At 48.1% G+C, this 27547-nt stretch overlaps 1 protein-coding gene across 6 annotated transcripts in view; it reads left to right on the forward strand.

Annotated features, from left to right (window-relative positions):
- Positions 1-27547, forward strand: part of DPP6 (dipeptidyl peptidase like 6) — a 987445-nt gene that overhangs the window by 870888 nt on the left and 89010 nt on the right. For all 6 annotated transcript variants that reach the window (XM_070616959.1, XM_070616961.1, XM_070616964.1 and 3 more), the window contains 3 exons: positions 5539-5693; positions 7838-7935; positions 26339-26462. In XM_070616959.1, the coding sequence (XP_070473060.1) occupies positions 5539-5693; positions 7838-7935; positions 26339-26462 (377 nt within the window). The remainder of the gene's footprint in view (positions 1-5538; positions 5694-7837; positions 7936-26338; positions 26463-27547) is intronic.

Raw genomic sequence — 27547 nt, forward strand, 5'->3', positions numbered from 1 at the left:
GCAGGGTTGTTATGAGCATCCACGAAGAGCGAAGCTAAGTGAAGACTGGACAATGTTGAACGCTGTAGAATGAAGGACGACACCAGGTGCACGTTTGCTTGCTGACTTCTAGACAAGGGAAGGGCTGTTAGGCTTCCTTGCCACAATGTGAGCAGACACAGTGAGAGATACACCGGGGCCTCACTAACGTGGACCAGGAGAGGACTCCGGGGCCAAGAGAGTGGGCTGTCTGAGGAGCGAGTGAGCAGAAATACATGCGGTCCTGAGCACCGAGCCTGGCACACTGTCATGCTTGTTAAATGGCGTTTTCTATGACCAGCCCCGCTACTGCTGTTGCTTTTGTTGTTGCGGAGGAGCTCTCCTGGGAGGACCGCCCAGGAGAGCCCGGATAAACATGCCATGTCCAGAAGGGTGGGTCAACCTTGGGCTGCTTATTGCAGGTGATTAAATCCAAAGAGGACCAATTTATCTAATGACATGAGGGCTGCAGGCAAGATTAAATGAGTTGTTTTGTGTAAAGTACTTGGAACAGTGTCTGGCGCATATTAAGCACTGTATGGGTATTTGCTAAACCAAAAAAGATGTACTTAAATCTGACTGGGGTTCAGGACGGACCTCAGCCACACAAGCACGCAGCATTTTAGACGGAAGCCAACTCGATCAGCCCATTGGAGGCTGGAAACATCAGAGCCAGAGCCATGGGGGACTCAGCCTAGCCTACTCAGTATCAGACATGTGCACTGGGGGATGAGGAGCACCAGGGCTAGTCCCCAGCTGTTAGGGCTGAGGCCAGTGGCGCCCCATCCACCGTGGTCAGGTCTGGCTTAGAAATTCCACCCACTGAGTTTCAGGGCAGCCTCTGGCTGACTCTCTGAGCCCCTGACTCAGGAGTCTGTATCCTCCAGCGTGGAGCCAGCTCTCTGGCAACCAGCGTCGTTGTAACCGTGCGTGAGTTTCCTGTGGCTTCCTTAAGGAAATATCGCAAACTGGATGGCTTTAAAGAACAGGAATTTATTGCTTCCATTCTAGAGGCTGAAACTCTGGAATCAAGATGTCACAGGGCCATTCTCTCCTGAGAGTCTGAGAAGAATCTTTCTTGTCTCTTCCAGCTTCTGGTCCCTCACCATCCTTGATGTTCCTTGGCTTGTGGGTGCATCACTCCTGTCTCTCCCTTTGCCATCACACGACATTGTCCCCTGTCTGTCTGTGTCTCTTTTCCTCTCTTTATAAGGACACCTGTCATACTGGATTAAGGGCCCACCCTGCTCCAGGATGACCTCATCTTAATTTATATCTTAATTACATCTGCAATGACTCTGTTTCCAAATAAGGTCACATTCTCAGGTACCAGAGATTAGCACTTCAACATGTCTTTTAGGGGGACACAATTCAATCCACAACAAACCTTTAAGGGGAAGCTATCATTCTTCTATTCAAGAAGGTTTACTCCTCCCAAATAATTTGGGAACATATTTCATATATATTGATAAAGCCATATGCCTACAGTTCCAAAATACAATACTCATTTGATCACATAGGGCATATTTGTGTGGTCAGTCGTTCTTAACCAGAATGTACACGAAAGTCACCCATAGAGCTTTGCAGAAAAGGGGCCTCTGCCCTCCCCCTGACCCCAGTAAATACTGATTGTTCTGCTGGGGTGGGTGGAGCAGGGCCCGAGCATCTGTACCGAAAGCACACAGCATTCCCAGGTGCTTCCCTGAGAACTGCCTGAGCCATGCCAGGCGGCATTGTGAAATGGTACCCGTGACCCCCGGCTCATTCTGCACCTGCCAGACAATCTGGGAAGTGTGAGAATTCCTCTTCTTTGCAGGACTGGCCTCAAGGACTACCTTGAGCCCAAAGGGACTTTGTCCTACAGGATAAGCCCTAAACATTGTTTGGCGTGAATGAATAACATTCAAATAGCAGAGTTGGCTTCCTGAAGACACAGTGTCAAGAAATGAGGACACTCGGCCTGGATCCTATGACCTTAAGCTGCGTGCATAAAACTTCCCGCCTCTTCAAGGGAGAGGCAGTCACGACTGCCCCAAATGTATCTTTCATGTTTGATTCTGGAATGGTCCCTGGACAGGCCAGGGAAGGTGAAGGAAAACTATATCCTCCAGTTTTTACAAGTTAATTGTACTTGCTCAGACAGGCTGGTTTCCTGTCGTGTTCCAAGGCAAAGGTTCATGCAATTATTTAGTCAATGAAATAGAGTTTTCTTCTCTGCAAAACTCTATTCCTAAACTACATTTGGTTCATGGCATTTAAGCCAACTGCCTCATTAAGCTGGAAATCCTGAAGAAAACATTTGCAGAATAGGGACATTCATAATTAACACAAAAATGTCAAGATCTCATCTGCCTGGTCTTTTCCCCCCTTAGTTTCTTGTACTTAATTATCTCTTTAATGAGCAGCTAACACACAGAAAAGTAAAAACTCCAAGGGACAGTGTGTCAAAGGGCATTTAGGGAAAATAAACTAAAGATACTGTCGTTTTGTGTGGCCTGACCTTTGGTGCAGCAGAATTTCTTTTTATTTGCCACCATCTCGCTGCGAGATGGAATTGAAAGGAACTCACATTTGCCAACACCCTCAGCAGACGTTTGTCGTCCCTGGACGGTGTGGTCTCTGACTTCCCTTCCAGGCAGCTCGTTTTCTGGGCTGAAGTGATCCTTTTTCAGCATCTGAATTCTCTGAACGGTGACTTGAGCTGAGTGGAAATACTCCGGCACTTGCCGATGGAATTGACAGAAATATATTATTCTCAACCGAGCTTCAGGCCTAGCCTTCACCACGTATTTTCTTTCTCTCTTCCCCTTGCATGTGTGACCCCCTCCTGCGCTGTGCTGGCTGAACCAAAGCAGTTGTGTTTCCTTTAGGTCTCAGGGCAAGCCTAGAAATGAGATATCCACAAAGATGGGTGGAAATGAGAAGCGGGCCGTGCCTCCCTCTCCTGGTCACCCCTCACCAAGCGTCTGGGGCCTGTCTGAGAATGAAGGGGTGTAACTCTGCACAAGGTTTGGATTGTCATCCCTCTCTTTCAGGAGACTGCTCTGGGTTCAAAGAGAAGAAACAGATGCATTCTCTCTGCAGGGGTTGTGTTGTTATTTGTTTCTGTCCAACGCTTTTTCCTCTATGAAGCCTTTGTTGCAGCCGGCTGTTTTCCTATTTGGGATCTTCCTGAGTTGGCCATGAATTAACGCGCTGTGAAAAGCACTGCCGGGCTCCTCTCGGCTAACTGCGGGTCCACTCGGCTTCCTTGCCCCCCCTCTGCCCCTTGAATCTCGCTCTCTCATAGTGGGTTCGCTTGTGCCCTGATCGGGCCCTCCCTCCCAGCCCTGCAGCACAGAATTGATTGAGCAGAATCACCCGCAAATTGCATTGCAAATGGTACCTATTTTTCCAGCCAACCATCTGCCGGAGTCTATTACTCACTTCTCCTCGCCAGCCGACCGAACGAATCAGGTGGTTCTGTAGAAAGTCGTTTCTGAATCACCTCATTCCAAATGCGCACCTGAAAGTCACTTTTCTGGCTGCTGAAGACACTGGAAAATTACAAGCCCTGGAGAGTTGGCCGTCTTCCTTTTTTTTCACCTCAGCAGACCTTTGGGTTTTTATAGGCTCTGGAAAAAGCTTCTGAGTCGTTTCACGGGATGCCACGAGATCACAGAACACTGGAGGTGGAGGGGATGTTGGGGGCTGCTACTGTGCCCCTCGGTTGACAGATGGGGACTCGTTCAGAGCCTCTGAGTGGAGACCAGACTAGACCCCAGATGCAGGGCCCTTTCATCCATTTTCCACTGAGGAGCTGTGTTCCAGACCTGGGATGCATGGTAGAAAGTCAGATATGTGCAGGCATCATGCTGGATGAGTCTCTACTCCTGGTGATGGAGTCCAGCGGCAAAACCAGGTCACAATGGATGGGGTCTCCACAGGCTGCTGGCAGGCCTGGAGGAAAGCGCTCGGAAGGGCAGGTGAGAATTACTCAGGAGGAGAACGGCTCTTAATGAAGTGCGTTAACTCCTAGGATTGCTGCTGCAGGTCCCATAAGACATTGGGGTTTCTCCCTCTAGGAAACTGGGCCGGCAGAGCTAGGGACGGAGGGACAAACTGCACCATCAGTCAGGCTCCCCCAAACCCAGAGTCAGCCTCTGGCGCCCACCCCGGGAGAGAGCATTGCAGCAAGCCCCACTTTCGGTCCCTGAACTTGGTGTGGAATGCCTTCAGCAGCCAGGCCCTCGCCAACGTGGCCCTGAGCTCTCCTCTCCATCCTGGCCGACAGTCACCCACCCGCCGTCAAGGCTGGCCCAGCTTTGTGTCCTCCCGCCTTGCTTCTTTCCCTCTCTGTGGTCCTTTCCTCCCGTGGGCCCCATCCCTTGGCTTTAATCCAGTTGACGTTGTTCCCCATTGTGTTACATGCACTCGTCTTGTTTTCTCAACGTGATTTCAGTTTCCTCGATTGCCTTTCTTTCACTATGGGCACAGGGAGCTGGTTTACGGTCTACACCTAGTAACGACCAGTTGAATGAGACTCGTACTATGTGATTATAGAATGATACATCATTATTTTAAAAACAAATCTAGAGGGAATTAGTTTTCGATACATATAGACCATGTACAAGAAAGAATCCCATGACCTCATGGCTGTTTAGCACTGAGATGCAGCCTCTGGTCCCCATTCTCTCACTTGTTACACTTGGGAAGTGTCTTCCATGGGCTTGTAAAAAGCAGACTAGAATAGGTCTTTCTGGAACAGATGCCAGATCCTATAAAACTCATCCATAGTTAAAACTCTAATTAGCCAAGATGCTTGTGGGATGGGGCGGAATAATGGGTATTTCTGGTGGAAACCTAAAAGAATCACTATTTCCATTTCAGTTCTGTTGAAGATGGGGCCGTCTTGTTTTTCTGCCACACAGAGGAAATTGCATCCTTCTTTTAAGAGTGAGGACCATGCTGAGCCTTTGAACACATTCTCCTTCCGCACAGCTGTGCACGCGGGGGTCTGCGTGTAGGCGTGAATCCCCAGGCATCTCCTGCAAGTTGAGCTGGGATTCTCTGGGATTCAACCTCCAACACGGCTTGCTTTCTCACTCGGTTCTGCCCGGGGGTGCCCTGCTTCCGTGTGAATTGATTTCCTCTAGTTCTGTTGTTCAAATCATCTTAAAATAATAACCCACAACAGTACAATACTAATTCAGTTCAAAAAGTACTTGTTAGACTCCTAGTGCTCAAATTTGTGCCAAAAAAAGAAGGTTTCCAGACAACTAGCATCCATTCCATTGGGCCTTGATTTATTGGGTTTACTGTGCTGAGGTTTAGGGTGAGGTCTGATGGTGTTTTTTGAGAGCCTGTGGAATGAAGTCATACTCAGGGCACAGGGACGACCTCTCGAAGGTTGTAGAAGATAAATGTCCCCAGGGGGATTCATTTACCTCCTGGCCAGCTCGCAATTGTGCCTGCTCGTCGCTGGTTTCCACTCCATTTGTTGCCTGCTCACATCTCTCTACTTTGTTTGCTTTCCCTCAGAGGAGATTTTGAAGACCCACATTGCCCACTGGTGGTCTCCTGATGGCACAAGGCTGGCCTACGCCACCATCAACGACTCACGCGTGCCCGTCATGGAGCTCCCAACCTATACCGGCTCCATCTACCCCACCGTGAAGCCCTACCACTACCCCAAGGTAGGGAGAAGAAACGGCAGAACAGATTCTCTGCATTATTCATCACCCCACCCAGCCAACTCCGAACGTGGAGCTGTGATAATCAGATGTGTTATGAGCAATGCAGTCAACAGAGGCAAGATTAATTACTTCCCATTACATTGCATTAAATTCCCATCTCTGTTGAGTTGAATTTGTTGGCACGTTAACTTTATTTTAAATAATTGAACTAACGTTAATCATTTGTCTAAGCTTCATCAGAACCAAAATAAATACATTACCTCCACTTGTGATTCCTGGGCGACAAAAACTCACCCTGCCCACTCTTAGGGCACTCTCTCCTCGGCATCCTTTTCTAGAATTTGGCTTCCGGGAGGTCAGTGGGACCTACCTGACCCTGGCCCCCTGGGTCTGGGCCAGGCTGTTTTCTGCTTGGCCACGTTCTGACCCATGGTGTATCTAATTGCTCCCCAGACCAAGCTGTTAGCAGAAAGAGCCAGCGGAACAGCAAGGGTGCAGGGCAGTGGGGAGCGGGACGAACATCCAAACCTCGCTTTGTTAGCAAATCGCAGCCTCCCAGCGGGAAGGGAGGACCTGATGCCAAACCTCTACAGCCAGCTCGATCGAAGAGGGGCTGAGGTCCGAGAGAGTGGACACACAGGCAGCTGTCCTGCTGCCCTCTGGCTTCACTGGACTGCCCCGAGGCTCCTGGGGCGGCGAGATGAACGTGAGCACTTCACCACCAGCACCCGCCTGGTGACAGCACGCTCGCTCCCTCCTGGGGCTGCCTCCTCCTCCAGCCTCCGCCAGTGAGCACAGAGCCTCAACTTCCCAAGGATCAGAGGCTCAGAGAGCGGCTGCCACATGTCTTGTAAACCTGAAATACAAGACATGGCAGCCTATAATTGGGAGCAAGAGAGGCAATAATGTACAAGTGAGGCCAGCGAGGTTCCGAGAGTCCCAGGCCAGCGAAAGGAAACAGCTGGCGTCTCAGTCAGCTCAGGCTCCATAACAACACCACAGACTGCGCGGCTTAAACAACAATTTACTTCTCATAGTTCTGGAGGCTGGAAGCCTGAGGGTGCTGGCATGGTCAGGCTCTGGTGAGGGCTCTCTTCCTGGCTTGCAGACAGCCACCTTTCTCTGCCTCCTCACGTGTCAGAGAGAGAGGTCTGGTGTCTCCTCCTCTTCTTGCAAGGGCACTGATCCGTCATGGGGCCCCCACTCTCATGACCTCATCTAACCCTAATCACCTCCCAAAGGCCTCGCCTCCAAATACCATCACATTGGAAATTGGGGGTTCAAGATACGAATTTTGGAGACACAGACATTCAGTTCACAACACCTGGTAATAGAGACCCTTCTCCAGAGTTCTTTGACTGGTGTGGTCAATATCCAAGGAGGTCCCAGATGGAGGGGCATGATTCCTCTGAGGCCACAGCCCGTGCCTCTGCTGTTTTCCCTGACAGCATGTGGATGTCAACAAGTGACATGGATTTGCCTTTTGGCAGATTCTTTTACTCCTTTTTTAGCTAGTCGTGCTTGGACTTCACTCTGCATTATGTGGAAGGGTCTGGGAGTTTTAGCTGGAAACACACTTCAGTCAAGTGCGCTGGACTGATCGTGAATCTTTCAAGCCCTCTCCATCCCCACCACACCTGCACACAGGATAGCTCGCAGCTGTCTGAGTTTCATCTGACCTCCCAGAGATGGAAGGGTTTCCCTGGTGAACCCTTTTGAGGGAGTTCCCCTAATCTGGGAGTGATGACCTGAAATCCAGGAAAGTAGGGGCCCCTGGATTTTATAGTGAACTCTGGGACAGGTACTCTGAACTTGGAATTATGAAATCTCAGGTTGCTCAGGATTTGGGGTTTTGTGTTTTAGTAGAAAGGCAACATATTCTGGCTAACAGAATTCAGACGCCCCTTGCCCCATGACACCCTCTCCCAGATCAGAGGCAAGGGTTGGCGCACCTGCCTGACTTCTGCCCTGTCCTACTGCTGATTCCTCTGTGAACCCCAATGTCTCCCTCTGCTGGATGCAGAGAAGTGAGGGCATCAGGCAGACCCAGTGGTCCCGCTGATGAGGAAATGCCACATCTCTCCCAAGGCACCGTCCAGGCAGGAGGTGGCTCACTGACATCTCTGTCCCCTTTCACTTCCCAGGCTGGATGTGAAAACCCCAGTATTTCCCTCCACGTCATTGGCTTAAATGGACCCACCCATGATCTGGAGATGATGCCACCTGACGACCCACGAATGAGGTTTGCTTCTTTCCCTCTATTATGTTAAAAAAAATAAGATGAATGTTCATTTACATGGTCTCTTCAAGTTCTGATATATTTTACTGCTAATGTAAACATCCAAGAAAAAGGTGCATGTTCTAAAGTTTTCCTTGCTGCCTTATGATTCAGTTTTCTGAGAAAGGAACACGAGTCAAACCAGCACTACTATTTCTTACCTTGGGTCAGGAGCAGCTTCTCCTCCCCAGGAGGCTGGGCTTCTCTGGGAAGGGCCATGTCTGGTCAACTGCACATCTTTAGTAGGGGCCACACTGCCTCACACACAGCAGACACTGGAGAACCGATGCTGTCTTTCCAAGAAATCCATGTAATCGGACTTTATGTAAATAGCGCCCCCTTTTTAGAGCATTATTTTAGAGCACGACTGTACTTTGCCAGCTCCAGGAACTGATGGCAAATCCTGTTCCAATAAGCCAAATTGCCCAGTTGCAAGATAACAACCATGTAGTTGGCGGAACATGTTGACAAAGGTAACTACTTATTACTAATGTCTGGGTTAGGTAGATCTTTTTAAAAAATCAGAACAACTGAGTAGGATCCATCTAAGTGAAGTGCTCTGAATATTAGTTTCATTTTGTCCCAGAGGTCAAGTGGCCTGGGGACTGATTGTGCTCCCAGAGCCCACTTAAAACATTAAACCTCTCTTTGTTGAGAACATTGATGAGAGACTCAAAAAAGAGGAAGGAATTGCACTGATGCCAGGATCCACTCACTTTTAGACCCCCTAAGTCTATGAATGGGTCATTCAGCCAAGAAGGATTCATATGGAGACTCAGCAAGTACCCAACCCAAATTTTGCCGTAATTCTCGCTTATATCATCAGGGCTGAGTGCTCAGACACTTGGTTCTGCTGGTCCTTTGTGAATGGTGCGTCTTTCTCCTGCAGGGGTTTCCATCTGCCCACACCCCAGAAGCCAGAGGCCTCTGCAGAATTCCATTGGGTTTCCTTCAACTCTTTCTTCTTCAATGAGATTTAAAATGCTGTCAAGTCCTCAGGTGCACAGACCAGGCACAGAATTCCAGTGCTTTATAAGGGCTCTTTGTTGCTCTTCTCCCTGTCCTGGATTGATCTCCTCCCTCTTGCAGCCAGTCCCAAGGCATGACTCTCTGATGACCCCTCCTTGAGGAGTGGGTCCTTAGTCTGCGCTGGTCAGGGGAGTTAAATCGATTTGGCTGATATTTTTGCTGGCATTGAAGGAACATTCAGATCATTGCTTTGTCTTCTCTCCTGAAGACGTGTATATTCCATTGTTTTCCTTTCCACCCCCATCCCTGCCAAGCCTCCTGGGGCCTGGTCCAGCAAACTCACTGAATTAATACGGAAAGTCACCTGGAAAATTTAAGCCATCTGTTTGAGTTAATTGAAAATCTCGTTTAGTCAATTTGGTGATGCTGTTTCCGCAGGCTTGATTAGCTTCAAGGACAATGAAAAATTAGCCTCAGTCAGGGCTTGAAGCTCGGCTGCTGGTCTCAGGCTTTCTGCTTGCTCTGATTTCCCGGGCTCAGTGCAATAACGCCTTCGTATGTAATATAAATCTGTAATATGGAAGTGTCACGCTTTCTTGCACTCCTCTGTCGCACATCCTCAAGATTTCTCAAAAGTGAGCACAAATCTGTCAGAAATCATGGACTAAATGTGAGCGGCTGTCTATTGAGCACTTAGTGTTTACAGACGTTAGACTGAGCGCCGGGTATGTAGCGGTGAATGAAACACGGAGGTTGTGATGCAGGGGGCAGACAGACCTTGAACAAATCCATACAAGTGAGTGACTGACTGCAGGTGTGAGAGGGGCCATGGAGTGTGGCATGTGGAAAAGGAGGCCAGCCTGGCCTGGAGGGTGACAGCATCGTGGCTTAGAGCAGGCTCCCTCAACCTCAGCACTCTCGGTGTTTGGGGCCCAATGACTCTCTGCTGTGGGGGCTGTCCCATGCATTGAGGGTGTTTAGCAGCACCCTGACCTCCACCCATTGGATGTCAGTAGCACCCTCCTCTGAGCTGTGACAGTCACTCTCCAGTCGTTGCTTAATGTCCCCAGATTGTGAACCCCGGTGTCGAGTGAAGGTTAGGTTCTCAAGCCAACTGCCTGGTTCAAGTCTTGGTTCTGTGGTCTTGGGCAAGTTACTCAATCTCTCCTGCTTCAGTTTCCTCATCTGTAAGATGGAAATAAATATTAATAATGAGTGTTTACTCTCATGGGTGGTTGTGAAAATTAAATGAGATACTGCACACAGCACACGGCTGGCTCATACAGTCATCCCGTCTCATGGCTGTAAATACTACCTATAGGCTAACAACTTTCACCTTTGAACTCAGCCCTGACCTGCCCTCGGAATCTGTCTTGCCATCCAGCTCCTTCCCATCCGGGACATGACTCAGCCCTCTGCCTGGGGGATCCGCGCTGTATTCGCCACCATCTGCTAGTCACTTAGTGTCCTTCTTGGTTTTCAGATCAACTGTCGCAGTGTGGCAGTACCTGTGTTCAAGTAATTCTTATTTTACTTAATAATGGCCCTAAAGCACCATTAATCTCTTACTGTGCCTAATTTATAAGTTAAACTTTATCATAGGTATGTATGTATAGGAAAAACCGTAGTATATATGGGGTTCATTAGTATCCACAGCTTCAGGCATCCCCTGGGGCTCCTGGACCGTATCCCTCAGACAAGGAGCCTGCTGTGCACAGGAGGAAACTCAGGGAGAGAGGTCAGTGTGCAGATTCTACGGACGCCATCTCTGGGCTGATGAAAGTCTGTCTCCAGTAAGAGGAGAATTTATTTCCTGCCTTTAGGCAGAAAAGGGGGAGCTTTTTCTGGGTTTGCTGCTCTTTAATTGCCTTCAGCTCAAAATAATTTTTATGTCAAAGAGGCATATTTTGGGGTGACATATTCTGGTTTCCTTCACAGCTAAAGGAAGGAATCTAGAAAAAGTAAAAATAAGACACCTACTTTGTGGAGTGATATAAAAAGGAATGAGACCTAAATAATGCCCTCAAAAATCTGGGAAGGAATCGACAACAAACAAAGAAATGTATAATGTTAAAAAAATTAAGTGCTACAAAATAGGCATCAATTCTTCGAGGAGTGTTCCTCAGGATGAGAAATGACTTCCTCGGAGGAGGCTCCAGAGGAGTGCGACGCATGGGCGAGGTCTTGCCGCGTTGGGACACAGATAAAGGCATATTCCAGGATCCAGGTTTAAGAGAAGTAGATAAGTGCAGGGCTGGGTTCCTGGGAAGGGTGTGTGGGGCCCAGAAGCATCTTCGGTTGCGGGTTGTGTGTTAAATTGTAAAACCATGACCCCAGGGCTGTTTGTATTCTCCTTTTCTCCTTCCAAACTGAGCTTCTGGACGTGCTGGCTTGTTTTCACTGTTGTTTTTCCCTCTGCCCATCTCTCCAGGAGTGAGGACGTGGGCTTACCCTGTCTTACAGGACGGCGGCTGTGTCCCAGGGCGATCCCTGGGAACAGCACTGCTGAGGGCTTTCACACACGGGTCACTGAAGCTTCACGCAGCTCTGTGACACGGGTCCCGCCGTCTCCCCATTCTACAGATGCAGAGACTGGGAAATACAGAGCTTATGGAATGTGTCTCAATCCACACAGAGCATTAGGGCTGGCTCCAGGATCCGCCCTTAACTCCTAGCCCCTGCACAGCCCCCACAGAAAGATTCAGAGAATTCTGGAAGTCCATGGGTCACTTTCAACAGGCTGCTAGGAGCCGTCAAGAGGAAAAAATAAAACACTTCCTCCATTGGCTATCTAACCTTTATACCCTCATTTCCAGTTTCCCCTGTTGTTTATTAACCAGCCTGACTTCCCCCTGAGGGTTCTCGGAAATGGGGAAAATTGGGCTTCGGAGTCCTTCCGCCTGCCAAACACTGACTGGCCATCGGCATGTGCCATGCGCTGTGTCAGGCCCTTGGATGACCTCTCCCATCAGGTCACTCGCCTTCCAGAAAGCACAACAGCTCGTGGTCACCAGGGCTAATGAGGTGCTGGGCGGAGGGGGAGCCGCAGGAGCTGAACTCGAGGAGCAGCTTCCTGGAGCAAACGTGGGGCCACCTCGGAAGACGTGCGCGTGAAGGATGCCCGAGCTTGGCGACCTGCAGTGAACCCGAGTCGAGGGCGAGTGGCCAGGCCGAGGAGAGCTGCCCGCACCTGTCCAGGAGTGCCGGGAGCAGCACTGGAGCCTGGGGGGGAGAACCAGATGGAAACCGTCACGCGTTGCCTGGCCTGCGGTTTTACGATTTCACACGCGAGCCTGGTTGCACCCACAACACAGACACGGTTGTTTTTTGCAGGTTTTCCTCTGGCCTTTCCAGAGCAATGGGGCTGGGTGTTGAATTAAGATGCGGCAGATGCCTGGCAGGATCGTTTTGGAGACGCGTTGCCCTGTGCTGATCTGTGTGTTTATTCTCCTCCAATGTCCCGCTCATGTGCTGGCCCCGCCATCTCCTCCTGCCCCGGCAGCCACAGGCTGCACCCTGGTCGCAGTGGGTGAGAAAGAACCCGGTGGTGTGTCCCTGATTCAGGGGGCCCAGAGACGGTCCCCTCCCGGACCCGGCCCCTTTCATGGCCTATCAAAGGCCCAAAGGACTCTCGCGTTTGTGTTCTCTTATTTTCCTTCAGTTTATTCACTTTGATCTCCAGTACTGAGGATTGAGATCTGCCCTCTTCACGGCACACCCTCCTGTCCAGTGCAAGGCCTCTCCCAGTTCTTCATTTGTTCTTTAGTCCCTATTCCAGTGACCCCCAACCTCATAGGCACCGATTTAAAATTAATTTAGGTACCCTTTTTTCCCATTAATGTTAGTTAAACATGTATTATTGTGTGTGTGCGTGTGTGTGTGCATGCTTCTTTTACATGAATGGCGCTATGATATGCATGTACTTGTAATTTTGTGTGTGTGTGTGTGTAGATGTTGGTTCCTCTTTTTTTCACTCCACACTGTGAAAGACCTAGCATACCGATGTGTGTGCGTGCAGCTTACTGCTCCTAAATGCACACAGTGACTCTCTAGATTTCTGCCTATTCCCAGGAAGCTTGCATTCTCGCCTCCTCTGCCTCCACAGTCCTCCTCCGCGTGCACTGCCTGTGATACACCCCATTCTGACCCAGATGTGATACACAGCCTTCTTCTGTCCAAGCTGTACAAAATGCAGACTTGCTGGGAGGTTGGTCTATTGAATCCTTTACTAAGGATGAGAGGGAAGTCAGGGGTCATCAGAGCAATGGAAACATCACAGAAAAACAGGGTTCTCATTCCTAAAGACCTGAATCCCACTGCTACCGAGACTATACTACCATCACCACCATCACCACCACCTCCACCACCACCTGACTTGTCCATGGTTGTATTTTTAAGTGGGGATAGAACCAGGACTATCACAAGACCCCTGATACCACACACACACTGCTCATGTCATTGTGCAAAAGCTTTCACACCTACCATGTTTCACTTTGCGCTTTTTGTGTTTCATTTTGTGGCATGAAGCTAAGTTGGGGGATTCAGTTACAATAAATCTCTCCTTCCTGGTTCCCTTCATCAGGGGTGTGGCTTGATGGCTGTGGCATTGGGAGATTTTAAAAGCTGCTCAGGTGATTACAAAGTCCAGCCACACCAGAGAAGCTGTCTCGGTGGCAATAGTTTACACCTGGGATGGGAGAATGCTCTCACTTTCAAATTACAAATACTGCCCCCCACCTCCATCCCTGAATCTACCATCCTACTAACGTTTGTGATCTACTCTTTGTCTTTGTGTTAATGACTCTGGGAAGATATACTGTTTTATCTGAATTTGACTTCCAGATTTCTCTGGAAGTGTTCTGAGTGTAAATTACAATTGCAAGCGTGCTCTCAATTGCCCTCAGTACTGGACCTATCTCTACTTCTACCTCCTGTGTTAAAGTGATGACCTGGGTACTTAAATATTCAGTGAATTAATCTTAGGGAGCATCATTCAAGGGGATCAGCTCCACCAGACAGCTTTTGTGTTTACAGCATCAGATCAGGGTGTAGTCTTTGTTATCCATTCGGGCAAGAAGCCATTTGTGGTGACCACAGAAATGTAGATACTCCAGGCTGGAGAAATGACAGATTGTTATTCTACTGATGCACTGAGAAGGGAATTCACAACCTTCCTGTTGATTGAGAGTTTCTCTGCTCTCATCAGTAAAAATGTCCAGTGCTTTAGAAGCCTGGAAATCAGAGTCACAGGTAAGAAGTTTCTGGTGAAGAAAGCATGTTCTACATTATTGTGACCTGTGTTTGAAAGGGCAGCCAGGTGGTTCTGAAGACACTGTAAATAGATATGCAAGGGCCGATTAGCTGTTTGGCGGGCTTATGCATAGCAGGAGACATCAGGAAAATAAAATGTGATTCTGCCTTCTCTGTCCCTATAAATAAGACACCACTGTTGGCCAGCAAGCTCTTTGAGACAGCAAAACAGTGTCAGTGTTTGATGCTGTCAACAACACCTTGGACAAGGTTTTTAAGGCCATGTCACAAGGCTGAGTGAGCCGGATGATGGTAAACAGGGCATAAATGACAGGTACAGTTTTCCCCCGTGGGCCACAGCTAACAAATCTAGTACATGGACTTGATGTCATCTGCAGGAGAATGAGATTTGCAAAATTTACCAAGCATCATGTTTTTAAATGTGTCAGGCATGCATTGAGGTGTGAACCAATGGGATTCACACCTACCACCCACGAGCACGTCAGTCCCTTGCTCCTTTCTTCTTAAGGGCTTCCTATTTCTCGGACTCTGTTGCTGGCGAGGCTCTGAGAGCTTGTCTTACTTCCCTTCTACTTCCTCCACAATTAACAGAGGAGGAAGGAGGGAGAGGTTCACAGAAGGCGGGCGACTTGTACAAAGTCACACCTAATTCATTACAGGGCCAGGCTTGGAGTCCGGGCTTCCAAATCTGGTGTCCCTTGTCCTGTTTGTTTCTGCTCTGTCCACTCAAGCTCCCCCTGGCCTCCGGGTCTCTGTAAGCGAACCCTTTCCCACTGCTCAGCTATGTGCACTGAATTCTCATCGTCGGTGCCAACAGCTGAGGGCCTAGTCTCTGCCAGACACTCAGCCAGGTGCCACAGTTGGGGAACCTGAGGAACTACAGGACACAGTCCCTCCCTAAAAGACACCACCTGTACGATGAAATGACTGCTTCCTACACACTTTGGCCAGGGGTGCTTCCCAGGGACTGAATTGTTCCTGTCTCTACCACTGTGCTTTTGGATAAATCTCTCCTCGCCTCCTCTCAGGCGCTGATTACTAGTCAGAGAATAGCTGTGTTACTGTCTTTTGAGCCGAATTACAAATCTTCTCCCGCTGACCAGTCCCTTCTCTTGGTTCTCTGTCTTTGCCTGAAATCTGCCAGAGCACCGCCTGACCCCGTCCTTTCCTTCTTGTGGACTTTTGTGTCTGTGAAGAGTGCTCGCGGGTGTGCTTACACCTGGAAGGCAGTGGCCCACGTGCTGGTGTTGACTACTGGAGTTGCTCCTCGGGACTCACGGCTTTACTGGGGATGACCAACACACTGAAGTGTGACTGTGTCCCCCAAAATTCTGGACTTAGATAGGGAGGCGCTTTAATTTGCACAAAAGACCATTGGAATAGGGACAACATTCCTATCTCAGAAATCTCTGAGCATCTCCAAGTCAAAGGGCAAAGGGTTTTCTTTTATGGGGTGAAGAAGGAGGCAAGCAGAGGTGAGCAGAATTTTGGAGGGGAAGCTGGACAAGCAAGGGAAGCGACCAATGGGATCAGACAGGAAATGTCTCACTGTGGTCAGCTGGCCCCCAGGAGAAGCTGTAAGGGGGCACATTGCACTTTTTTGGGGTGCTTGCTCAGGCCTGTGGGTGAACAGAGCTCAGGGGCTTGTGGCAACGAGAGGAGCCTGATGAAAGTTTGGCCAAGACAGAGCCGTGGGCAGCTGTGAGCACTTGGTCAGCTCCATGGACATGGCTTAACTCGAGGTTGGGCCTTGTAAGGTGTGTTTGAAATGGGAGGACAGCGGAGGTTTAGAATAAGGTGATTGCCCATAAGCTGGTGGGAGCTGAGGAGTATGTGTTAGGACCAAAGCCAGAAGTGTAGGTTGCTGAAAGGAGAGAGACATGGGGATAATGCACCAACCCCTGGTCCTCAAAGAGATACCACTTGTACAGAGAAAAACCTGAGCAGCTCTGACACTGAACAGGTGGCTACAGGCCTTTTGGAGATTAGTGTGGCCAAGATGAGCGTGACATTTCTTTGTCATAAGACCTGGTCCATCTTAGACACAGCTAGTTGAACAAATGCTGTCATGGAGATAGTGCCAGGCAGGGGGTCAGCAAGGCACTGGCTGAGGGTTGGGGTGGTCATTGACCTGCCTGAGCCTAGAAGTCATTCTTCGGGTTCCTCATCTGTAAAAGGATGAACCTGGGTCCTTTGGTATCTCAGGACCTTTCCAGCCCTAAGTCTGTAACAGCGCAGTACGTTACCCTGGCATATTAAAGGCTCAGTGATTGCCTTCACCTCAAGGCTGACATTTCCAGGAGTGGAACAACCTTGAGAAATGGCAGCTGTGGTCAGGAGGATTTGTGGCCCCTCTCTGTATCTGTCAGTGTGCCAGCAGGAAACAAAGGAATTAATTGCAAGAGTGTTCAACCAAGGCCAAGTTTATAGAGGAGACACTTGGAGGAGGACACCCATGAGGAATGTGCAGTGCCCAAGAGCCAGTTACAGCTGGGTCTCCCAGCTCATCTCAGGTCATCCCAGGCCTGAAAGGGCATGGAGAGGAGCAGTAACTGGATCCTAGGACAGCGGGCTATATGGAGCAAGCCACGAACAGAACCTGGGAACTTGGGTTGATGGAAGGACTGTATGGAAGGAGTCATGGAAATAAATACCCACTTTCCCTCTCTTCCACCCTTTTATCTCCTATTGGTGCTTCCTTGGGGCAGCTAAAGCCCCCTGATGCCCTCTGTACAGGTGAGTTTCCCCCTCCCCAAGCGCAGAGCAGGGTGGAAAAGATGGAGGGGACCTGCGGAGGCACATGGAAGACATCTACCACATCCTCAAATGACACCAGGAGTCTCAGGGCTTAATTCATATTGAGTGGACAGGTCAAGTATGTGCGTGGATGATGAATGATGGATGGTTGGATGGATGGATAGATGGATGGATGGATGGAGGATTGATGGATGGGTGGGGGCATAGGTGGATTGATGGGTGGATGGATGAATGGGTAATGAGTGGGTGGATGGATGGATGGTGGATGGATTATGAATGGATGGATGGATGGATAGGTGAATGGAAGATGGATGATTGGATGGATGGAGGATGGAAGATGGATGGATGGATGGATGGATGGATGGTTGGATGGATGGTTGGATGGATGGTTGGATGGATCAATGGATAAAGGATGGATGGATGAGTGAATGGATGGATGATGGATGGATGATGAATAGATGGATGAATGCTGATTGGATGGATGGATGGATGGATGGATGGTTGATTGGATGGACAGATGGACAGACTGATGGACAAATGGAGGATGAGCACTGAGTGTGTGAAAATGAAAGCCTAGAGAAAGGGTGACATGAGATTTGCCTCCACCTCTCCTATTCAAGAGACCCCTTCATGTTCAAAGCATATAAATTTTTGAATAAGGACTCCACAATCCCTAAGGTGACACTCCCTCTCATTTCCTTCTCCCTCATCCTGACAGTTGGCCCAGCATTATAGCCAGCCTGTAAGATGGAAGGACAAGTCCTATTCCTACATGAAAGTGAAATTATAGACATATACATCAAATAGTAATTTGTCTCACAGTCACATCATTTTTATATTTTGCAAAGTGCAATCTGCCTGAGGATATTTTTATACGATTAAGCGACTGCTGTGAGGGCAGGCTCAGATCTGGAGCCATACGCTTTATCATGGGGAGCATTTGATATTTGGTGTCATTTCAGTTTGCTCAAAGATGCCTTCTATTAAATAACATCATTTTTTTTTAATTCTCTCTCAAAGTTTTTTTTTTTTTTTTTTTTGCACCGGCTAAGTCCATGGAATAAACATTGCTGGAAAATGCCAGAGTTAATTGCAGGCTCTTTATTTTACTAGATAAACAGACCTTTTTTTTTTTTTTTGCCCTTTATTGCCACATAACTGTCAGAACCTTTGCCAGAATTTGGAATACCAAGAAGTGACACGGCACATTAATCCCTGTGAGAGAGACAGTACTCTATTAATATTTCATGGCAAACAAATGGCCTCATGAAAACTTCATATGCTGGTCACTGGGAAGAGATGCTGTATTTGGGTTTGGAGGCACCTTTGGCCGGAGATTCATGGGAATGGTGTCAGATTTTCATAGCGAAGCTGTGTTGTCAACAAGTGCTCCTCCCACATGTTCCACGGCAGGCAGACCCTGCTTCCTTCTGTTAGAGCCGTCCTCACCCTCGACTGAAATTAGTGGTCTGTCTGTCTCCCGCACACTGTGAGCTCCCCTATGACAAGGGTTTGGCCCTCTCTGTTGCCAGCACCTGGAACCATGTCTACTGCACGCTAAGCCCTAAGTGCTCTGTGAATGAAGAAATGTATTTGTGGGCAGAAAGAGTGCTTTAGAATAAAGAGAAAATTGGTGACATTTCTTCCAGGAATCTTTGCTTCCTGTTAATGTTTTGGTATCATGTTCTTTTTAAAATGCAATTTCTCCGATTCTCAAAATATGATTATCTATTTTTTGTAATTATCAAAATGCTTCAGCATCTCACTTCCTCTTATCATTGGACTAATCCTTGTGTTTTTCAAAACCCAGCTCCATCTCACCTTCTTAAATTATTCTACTTCAAATCCTATTTTCTCCTCTCCTTTAACTGCTACCAAACTCTCTTTATTCTAAAGCACCTATCCACCTACCAAGACAGTGACTCACTCAGAGAACGTTTAGTAAAGGCAGAGATAGAGATAGACATCTATAGTTAAATGGCGCCTGGAATTCTCGTTTGGTCTGCTCACCAGCGTCTCACATGTCTCTGTTAGAGCCGTGCTTCTCAACCTGAGCATCATTGGAATCACCTGGGGGCCTCCTAGATTGCTGGCGCCACCCTGAATTTCAGATTCAGTGGGTCTGGGGTGAGGCCTGAGAATGTGTATTTCCAATACTTCCCAAGTACTGCTGATCTGGGGACCATGCTTCGAGGACCACTGACTTTGATAATTAAAGACGGGCTGCAGAATCTGTTCCAGTCCTTCCTTCTCCTCTAGGGGCACGGGCTTTGGCTGACTTTGCCACAGAAGCCCAGTATCATCATTTCCAGTCTGCTGCTCTCTCTGGGCAGGCCCAGCCTCCCTGAGCGAGGGTGACAACAGGGAGTACATGCTGCCTAGATGGCTGCAGACCCAGTCTGGCATACGCAAGACCCGTGGAAATGGGCTCCCTGTCTCTGTCCACGCTTCGTTCAGCGCAGGATGTGTCACCTGCACTGACATGAATGAACAGGCTCCGTGGCAGAAGCCACAGGTCAGCAGGGCTCACACACTCCCTGGGCACGCAAGCCATGTAACCTCATCTATCCCCATTGCACAGAGTCGCATTCTTCCTCTGTTTGGCTTCATTGTTGGCGGCATCAGCACCTCCCAATGACATGACCAACTCTAATTCCCATTTACTTCCTTTGCGTTGAGATTTTCCTCATTGTAATGTCCCTCTAGATTCTCCCTCTGGTCAGTACTCCCCCTTCTCCCCTTTTGAGATATTGTGACTCGAGTCATAAGCATTTCATAGATTTCTCCTGCAGGTACGCAGGCTTCGACACTGGATCTTGACTGGTAAGAGGCATGCCCTTTGCCCCTTGCCTCAAGGAGCTCCAGCCCTGCTAACACAGACTTACAAAGGAGAACCGATAACACACGATGATTTGAGATAGGATGGCACAAATCGTGTGTGCTGGGAAGGTTACAGGAAGGAAAGATGGATGTGTTCTTGTGGAGGAGTTAGGGTCTGGGAGGTCTCTTCTCCCCCCTGTTTTCACCATTCTCTGTGGGGGCAGAGATGCCAAGAAGCCCACAGGGAAAGCAGGCGGTCTTCTCCTTCAGCCCTGGGACATCTCAGCTGGACTGGGCGGGTGCTGGGGTCCTGGTGCCTCCCCACCTGTGAGCTACCTTCCCCTTATGGAAATGCTGCCCCGTGTGAATGTGCACATCCCAGCCCCCACGGCGCCTCTGCAGAGGGGATTCAGCTGAAACTCTCTGAAGGTGCCTTCTTCTGGGACGAGTCCTTTGTGGGTCCAGACCGTGGAAGGACACAAGACAGCTGGGCCTCCAGGCTGGCCCCAACTGTAGGGACACCTGCCTGAGGAGACCCTTACGAAGGCCCCCATTCTACCAAATTCAGAAATCATAGATGCTTCTCCAAGCAAAGCCCCGAAGAGAATTCAGCCCATTGGAGCCCTGAGCGCTTGAGAGTGGTTTTAACAAGAGGGAATCTGGTTTGGTGAAAAATTCCACTCAGATCTTGATTATTTTATTAAATATTAAATTCTTATATAAACTGTTCTGTTCTTGTGTAAACCATTGTGTTTTAAGGCTGTCCCCCAATTGTAGATCTGCTGATCGTCACGTCATTAAAACATCTACAGCTTTACTCTATCATTAGTGACTTTCTCTATGAATGCCTTCTCATTAGTCTTCCTTTTTAGAACCATCTCGGCCATTTTTGTCCATTTCTTCTTGTATGTGAACTTTAGGATTATTTTATTACATGTCCCCCATCTCAGAAAAGAAACTCGCTGCATTTCTATTAGAATTAAATCCACTCCTTTAACAAATATTAAGTACTTACCGTGTGTGACGCACAGTGCAAGATGCTGAAGATGTAGGAACGAATAAGGCAGATGCATCTCTGCCCTCATGAAGCTTAAACATCATGAGTTCAGTTCTTCTCAAACTCATTATTATTTTGAAAAGTTTACCGTGTTTGGTCTCCTGTTCCAGAAACGTGGTGCGTCTACGTTCTTCTTTCTTAGACGGTATCTTTCTGTTTCGTCACTTGTGATCTGTTGACACTTGTACTTTTGATATTTGCATTCAAACTGATGATCACATTGATGGTAGTTTGGGAGTAGCTGTGGGTGAATTGATCTGGAGATCATCTTCTCACGTGTTGAGACTTCTTTTCATTTTGAGCTTTGATTTTGAATTGCCTTCAGTATGGGGGATATTCAAGTAGAGGCAGCTTTAAACAAGAAGATGCTGGTTGTTCTAAACACGTTGCAATATTAAATGCCGTTAGAACAGCAGACAAATTTGATATCAACCTAAAGTTTGATTCTCTGTCAAAACTTATTTCCTTATTCCTGGATTGATGTGGCATTTCTTTTTCCTTAGAAACTTAAGATTCTGTCAGAACATATTTAGGTGTTTTATTAACTTCCCTAGAATATGGAAAGTCCTTTTAATCTGCATTTTTGGGTCTTTTTTCCCCATGTCGACGGCTCTTTCTCTGTGTCTGAGGTGTTTGCTTCTCTTCCCATCACTCTGGTTTCTCCTTAAGAAGCACTTTCATTCCCAGGTGTGCAGACAGTCTACCTTCCTCCACTTCACCTCTGTGACACCTTCCTCTGCCTTCTGGGAGAGACTCCCAAAATCTCCTCAATTTCTCTGAATCAAATTTCTCTAATTTTCCATTTTCATTTCTTTACGGTCCCCTTATCTCACCTCTTTCACCTCATCCTGTATTTTTAGGGTTCTTTTCTTCTCCTATGTTCCCAGCATAATTTCCCTTCCCTATGTCTGCACTGTTTGCATGACCTTCCTAGTTCTCTGCCTCAGAAAGGACAGACCCACCCACACCTGGTATTTGGCAACAGACAGGACATGAGAGTTACCTTTTACTCCACTCTCTCAACTTTTGGGTGCTGGTTGAACCTTTCTCAGATGAAATCAGGGCAACACATCGTATAACCCATGTCCATCTGGTGTGCCTCTGCTGGGCGGAGTTGAGATTTTTTTCTGCCATCTTTAGAACTTTCTTTTTGACCTGCTAAGTCAATTGGTGTGCCTGATGATCTTTGGTAACCCATCTTCTGTGGACCATGTAGTAAAGGTTTGGCTTCCTAACTCTCCAGCTAGTGCAAGCCCAGCATTTCGGAGGAAGGATAAGACAATGGGGGCATGACAAACATTTTCCTCCTGCTCTCTTGTGGCTTGTTTCATATGGCTGAGAAAACTCGAGCAGCCCATTGTTTGGTTTCGCCTGCTTCCATCTATGTGACAGTTGGAGATTTTCAGCATTTGTTTTTAGTGTTGTTGTGACTTTTCATCTTTTTTGTGTGTTTATAGGCATGTTATCACAAAGTTGGTAGAGGCTACCTCAGATTTGCTCACTAGACACCACTGTGTGCTGGAAATCTCTCTTTAGGTTTGCGGAGTCCACGCTTGATGTGGCCATATGTCTGTGCCATATGTGACAGCCCGACAATCACCCCCCTAAATAGTCAGCAATAACTTGACACAGGCACCGCTTCAGTCCTTGACTCCAACCATACAATCAGAGTCTACTCCATTTCTCCTGCATGTAACCATTAAGCTAACAGCTTTGGAATTAGGAAAAATGGAAAATACATTCGGAACTAGGGAAACTTTTCTTATTCTTCTTAGAGATTTCTGCTTAGGGAAAGGTTCATTAAGTGGGCAAATGTTTTATTTTCCTTTCCATTAGCATGTGGTGTGACTATAAAACCTTATGTAGCAAAAGAATGTCATTCCATCCAAAGCGTCACCTCTCTCTGAGGCTTCATATCTCATCACCAAATGCTGCTGGGACTCCTTTAAAACCGCCCCATACTTGGCAATGCTTTATCTTCACAAGTTGACTTGATTTTTTTAAATAACCAAAACATATTTGGCACCAAGCCTAGTCGTTGATGCAATTCATGGAGTTGGGAGATATTATTGGAGGCAAGATGTTGCTGTGTGGGTAAGGAGACCAATGTAAGGTTCAAAAGATGACTCAGGTGAAAGGTTCAAGAGTGTTCTGATGAATCAGAGCGTGACTGGAAGATGTGTGTAAACCCCAATGGTGAAGGAGCACCACTTGCTTATGTGGAGGTGTATTGTGTAATCTTAATAGAGTCCTGAACAATTTTTATTATTTCAAGAGTTTTAAAAAACATTTCTCGCTATATTTCATCACCATAAAATCTCTAATGGTGGTATCAGTTCTTTTTGAAATTCTTATCAGACGTGAAGGAACTGAGTATTCAAGTTCCATATAAAATGAGCTGTAGAACCAGAGCTCTCATAGACCTCTGAGGGAAGCTGCATCCTGCACCTTCATCCAGGGTGGTGTTCCACACCCTAGCAAGGGTCCACAGAGCTGGGCAAAGCGGGTCCACATTCAGCTGCCCTAATGTGTAGTACAATTATTTTTTTCCTTGTACAACATACCTCATATTACGAATTAGGACCTTAAAAAAGGAGAGAGCGCGATTGTAGCTCTCACTATGACTGGGCACGTGGCTGCACTTCAGAAACTAACACACCTCTCTAGAGTGTGTTCTTGACTCCCTCTAGCCCCATGGACCAGGCTTGCCATCGCACTTCCATGTTTTGTGGCCAAGGACTTTAAACATGAACAATAAAATGGTTCTCTTGGCCACGCTCTCGCTGTTGATGCCGCAGACCCCAGCCCCACACTATCCAACAGTACATGGCTCAGTGATGTTTCTTCTAGGATTGATTCCAAAGATCTCACTAAGGAGTTTATTACCAAAAAGGGAAAGTTGGTGTTCATCTATGTATTTCCAGTTATAATGTTTCTCATACCAAATTGGAAAACGGGAAAGATCAGAACAGTGTGTAGTCTTGGCAAACAGTCTCCCTCTCTTTGACCCAACTTTAGCCAGGCTCCTCTAAACCCTCTTCCCAACGAGGCCTCGCTATTTGGGCTTCTGTGTGCATCTTTGCGTCATGCAATTGTAGCAAGAATCCCATCAAGTCCGTTTAGCCAGGATCCCCCACCTCGACATCTGATCCCCTTTCTCCACCCCACGACCCCCAGGTGACTTCTGATCACTGGCCTGCCTTCAGCAGGAATCCTGTCGGGGCAGTTTACCCAGAACCCTCCTCACCTCTGACATCTCCTCTCAGTAATTTTCCGTCCACTGACCCCACCTGCTCCTTGAGTGTAAATTCCCACTTTTGTATTCAGAGTTGAACCTGATCTCTCTCCCACTGCAAAACCCCATTGCAGTGGTCCCCACACCTACAGCGATGGTCCTGAATAAAGCCTGCCTTACCATTTTCACAAGGGTCAGAGTAATTTTTTCTTTCATAACCAGTCTGTACGAAGATTGTGCAAAAGAACAAGATGAGAACTAGAAAGAGGCATAAGATGAATGAATCTTTCCAGCAAATGGAAACAAGAATGGGGTCCTCCCTAATTGGCATGGAAGCCATGGCAAAAATAGTCATTCCAGGAGATCGGAGTTTTTGTCCTTGATTTCATCCAGATGAAATACATTTGCTGATAGAGTAAGTGCAGCTTCTCAGTGTGCCTTCACACACCACACCCTTGACATAAACGTCTGCATCAGACAGGTCCCCTCGTCCAAAAAGACGGGAGTTAGCTCGTGTCCATCCCCATGGCCCTTCCAGCTACTAATCTCTCTTCAATGTCTGTCCAAGAGGGACCCAAAGACCAGTTATGACAAAATTCAGAAATAAAATGTATTCCATGTGAAACAAGGTCTGCGTGCAGACCTCAAGTGATTTTTTAAGGACCAAAGCTAAATAAATATTTCTATGCCTACAAATATTCAGGGAGCTGACCAAATCCCATGTTATAAATGCAGCTGCAAGCCTCAGGCAGTGAAGCGGACAGCAAAGCGGGATCCACAGAGGACGCGGCTAAGAAACCGTGTTACCTTTCTGGGTAGGAGCAATGAGAGGATGGGTGGGAGAGCAGATCCTGTCAACACACAGACCCAGGTCCCCGGGGCTACGCGGGCTTGCTGAGCAGATGGTATGAGCAGAAACAGCCATGTTCCAGAAATCACAGAAACCGAGAGGGTTGAAAATCATAAAAGCTGGATTCTGCATGAGTGACTCACTGCCCCTGTCCTCAGTAGATCCACCAAGCTTTCGATGAGCAGCTCCCCAGCCTGCCCTCCTGGCCAAGCCAGAGGCCTTTACCGCGCGCTCTTGACTTAGGTTAAGTTATTGAAAACTTCGATTAGCAGGTAAATTTGAGAGATAGGGGACATAACAGTTTAATCTCCTGGTTAACTGGAGCTTATCTGAAAGCACATGGTTATTTAAGTTTCTGTTGAAAATAGTTGTTGCATGTTCTGAGACCCCTCCCCAGCTTGCTAGGAGCTGTCCAGTGAATGTGCTGCTGTCTTCAGTGATAAGGGATCTTGTAAGACCGCCCAGAAGTCATTCTGAACAATAGATCTCATTATAGATAGAGATGGGGTAGGCAATGGAACACGTGTTCACTGGCCTCTGGAACATTCTTGGAATTCACCTGAGGATATTCTTTTTGCGCACTTATTTTCTTGACATTTCCTTCTTCCTCTTAAATGTGCTTTTTTCCCCCTTAAAAAGCCCATTTCTGGAGACCCCTGGGTAATTGTATTAGTTACCAGGAGCCCAGTACTCCTCATGCTCAGTGTCATGCACAGACACTGTGGTACTTTCAGGTTTGGGTAAAAGTGGGCAAGTGACATCAAGGATGTCAGACAAAGCCCGCCAGATGCCCAGAGTTGTGAACCAGTTTCCCTAATTAGCCAGAGAACACCACTGGGTGTCTTGTCCTTACAGGAGAGGGAAGAAGAAAACAGAGCCTTCCTTGGCAGGGCCCAGGAGCTTTTATGGCATTTTACACCCCCTGGGTGCTGCACTCTCCAGGCCCTTCCTGGTTCTTGCTCTCTCTGCCTCCTGTGTGACGTCCTCTCTGCTTCCAGTGACGCGAGGTGCATTCCTGGGCTGTGACATGAGAATCGACAGTAGGACCACATCAGCCACAGCACGGCTTGTAAAACCTGCAGAGCAGAACCCGAATGCCATCACCCTCAGTGGATGGAACAGCTGGAGGTGTGGCCACGTTCTTTTACATACAACTCTTGAGGGAACTGCTCAGAAAGAACACAGTTCTGTACGGCTTATTCCAACACGTGTTAGTGACCCAGCTCACATCGGAGTTCATTATCTTTGTTCATTCCCGAGAAACCCCATTTCAGAGCCTCGCGGGATGTCTCCGTCATCCCCGACATGCCCCGGTCCTTGGCCGCAGTGTCCAGGGCTGGGATGTGCCCATCTCCTGCTCCCTCGGCTCCTGCTGCACGGCTGATTCTGTGTGTTTGTGTGTTTGCAGGGAGTACTACGTCACCATGGTGAAATGGGCCACCAGCACCAAGGTCGCCGTGAACTGGTTGAGCCGGGCACAGAACGTGTCCATCCTCACCCTCTGCGACGCCACCACTGGGGTCTGCACAAAGGTACGTGGGCGGGAGCAAGAACTGAAGGCAGGAAGGTCGTCTTTGAGCCGTTTGGGTTTGATCACTACAGACAAACCACTGCTCAGCCAGCTGCTTGCTGGTCAGGGTGGCAACCTGCCTCTGGATCTCTGTTTTGGTGCCACCTTGTGGATGAATTAACAACTGCTACAAAACTCAGGGCTAATCCTTTCAGTGCCTCCCGCCGTAGGCCCTCCACAATTTGTAGATGTTTTTTCCCTTTATCCATGCCCACTGCTATTTCATCAAGGAGATTTCTCTTAATTTTCCATTTGACACTCAGAGACGGGAAGGGACTGCCCTAGGCCCCAGGATGTGGGTGGAGCCAGCCCTGCAAGCTGGATTGCTCCATTTTTGCCTCCACCTGACCCAAGCCAGTCGGCCATCTGGGCATGTCGGCCATGTTCCTAGGGGCCCTGGGTGGCTTAATGTGTAGTTAGAGGAGGCGAAGGTAGGGAAGACAAAATGAAAAGTGAAATGCACAGAGGGAGCAAAGAAAGAATGAAAACCTGGAGAAAGGCCTGGCAACCGTGCAAAGCGAGGGGGAGACCCACTCATTGCATCCAGGCCCCGCAGTGGCCCACTGTCCACCCTGTGGGCTCCATCTTCCACACTTCTAGGTCTAGCCACAAGAGGCACATCTCCTAGTGTTGGGTACAAAAGTCAACTAAAGCCAATTAAGAAATCCAGGCAGGTCTTTCAGACACTCTTTTTTGACTCTAAAATTTTATTTCCCGACTGAGGAGGGAAGGGGCTCGCAAAGCAGCTCTGTTGTGACTTGGCAGGCCCTGGGACAGTGGCCCTCATGGTGCTGCCTAAATATAGCTTTGAGGTGAGTTGCAGGGAGCTGTCATTGAGACTGAGGTGCTCAGGCGGGTCAGTGATCTGCCTTCTCTTTTAGTGTGATTTAGAGCAGATTCCAGATTATTCTGATGGGCTTGCTTGAGAGGAGAGAAGGAAAAAGTGGACACACAGCTAGAAAGCTGAGAATTGCCCATAATCTACGTCTTCTCTCACTTGTGCCCCTGATCTTGTGAGTGCCACCAGCAGAAACTCCATTGCCAATA

The sequence above is a fragment of the Equus przewalskii genome, chromosome 4, assembly GCF_037783145.1.
Source record: "Equus przewalskii isolate Varuska chromosome 4, EquPr2, whole genome shotgun sequence".
Taxonomy (NCBI): domain Eukaryota; kingdom Metazoa; phylum Chordata; class Mammalia; order Perissodactyla; family Equidae; genus Equus; species Equus przewalskii.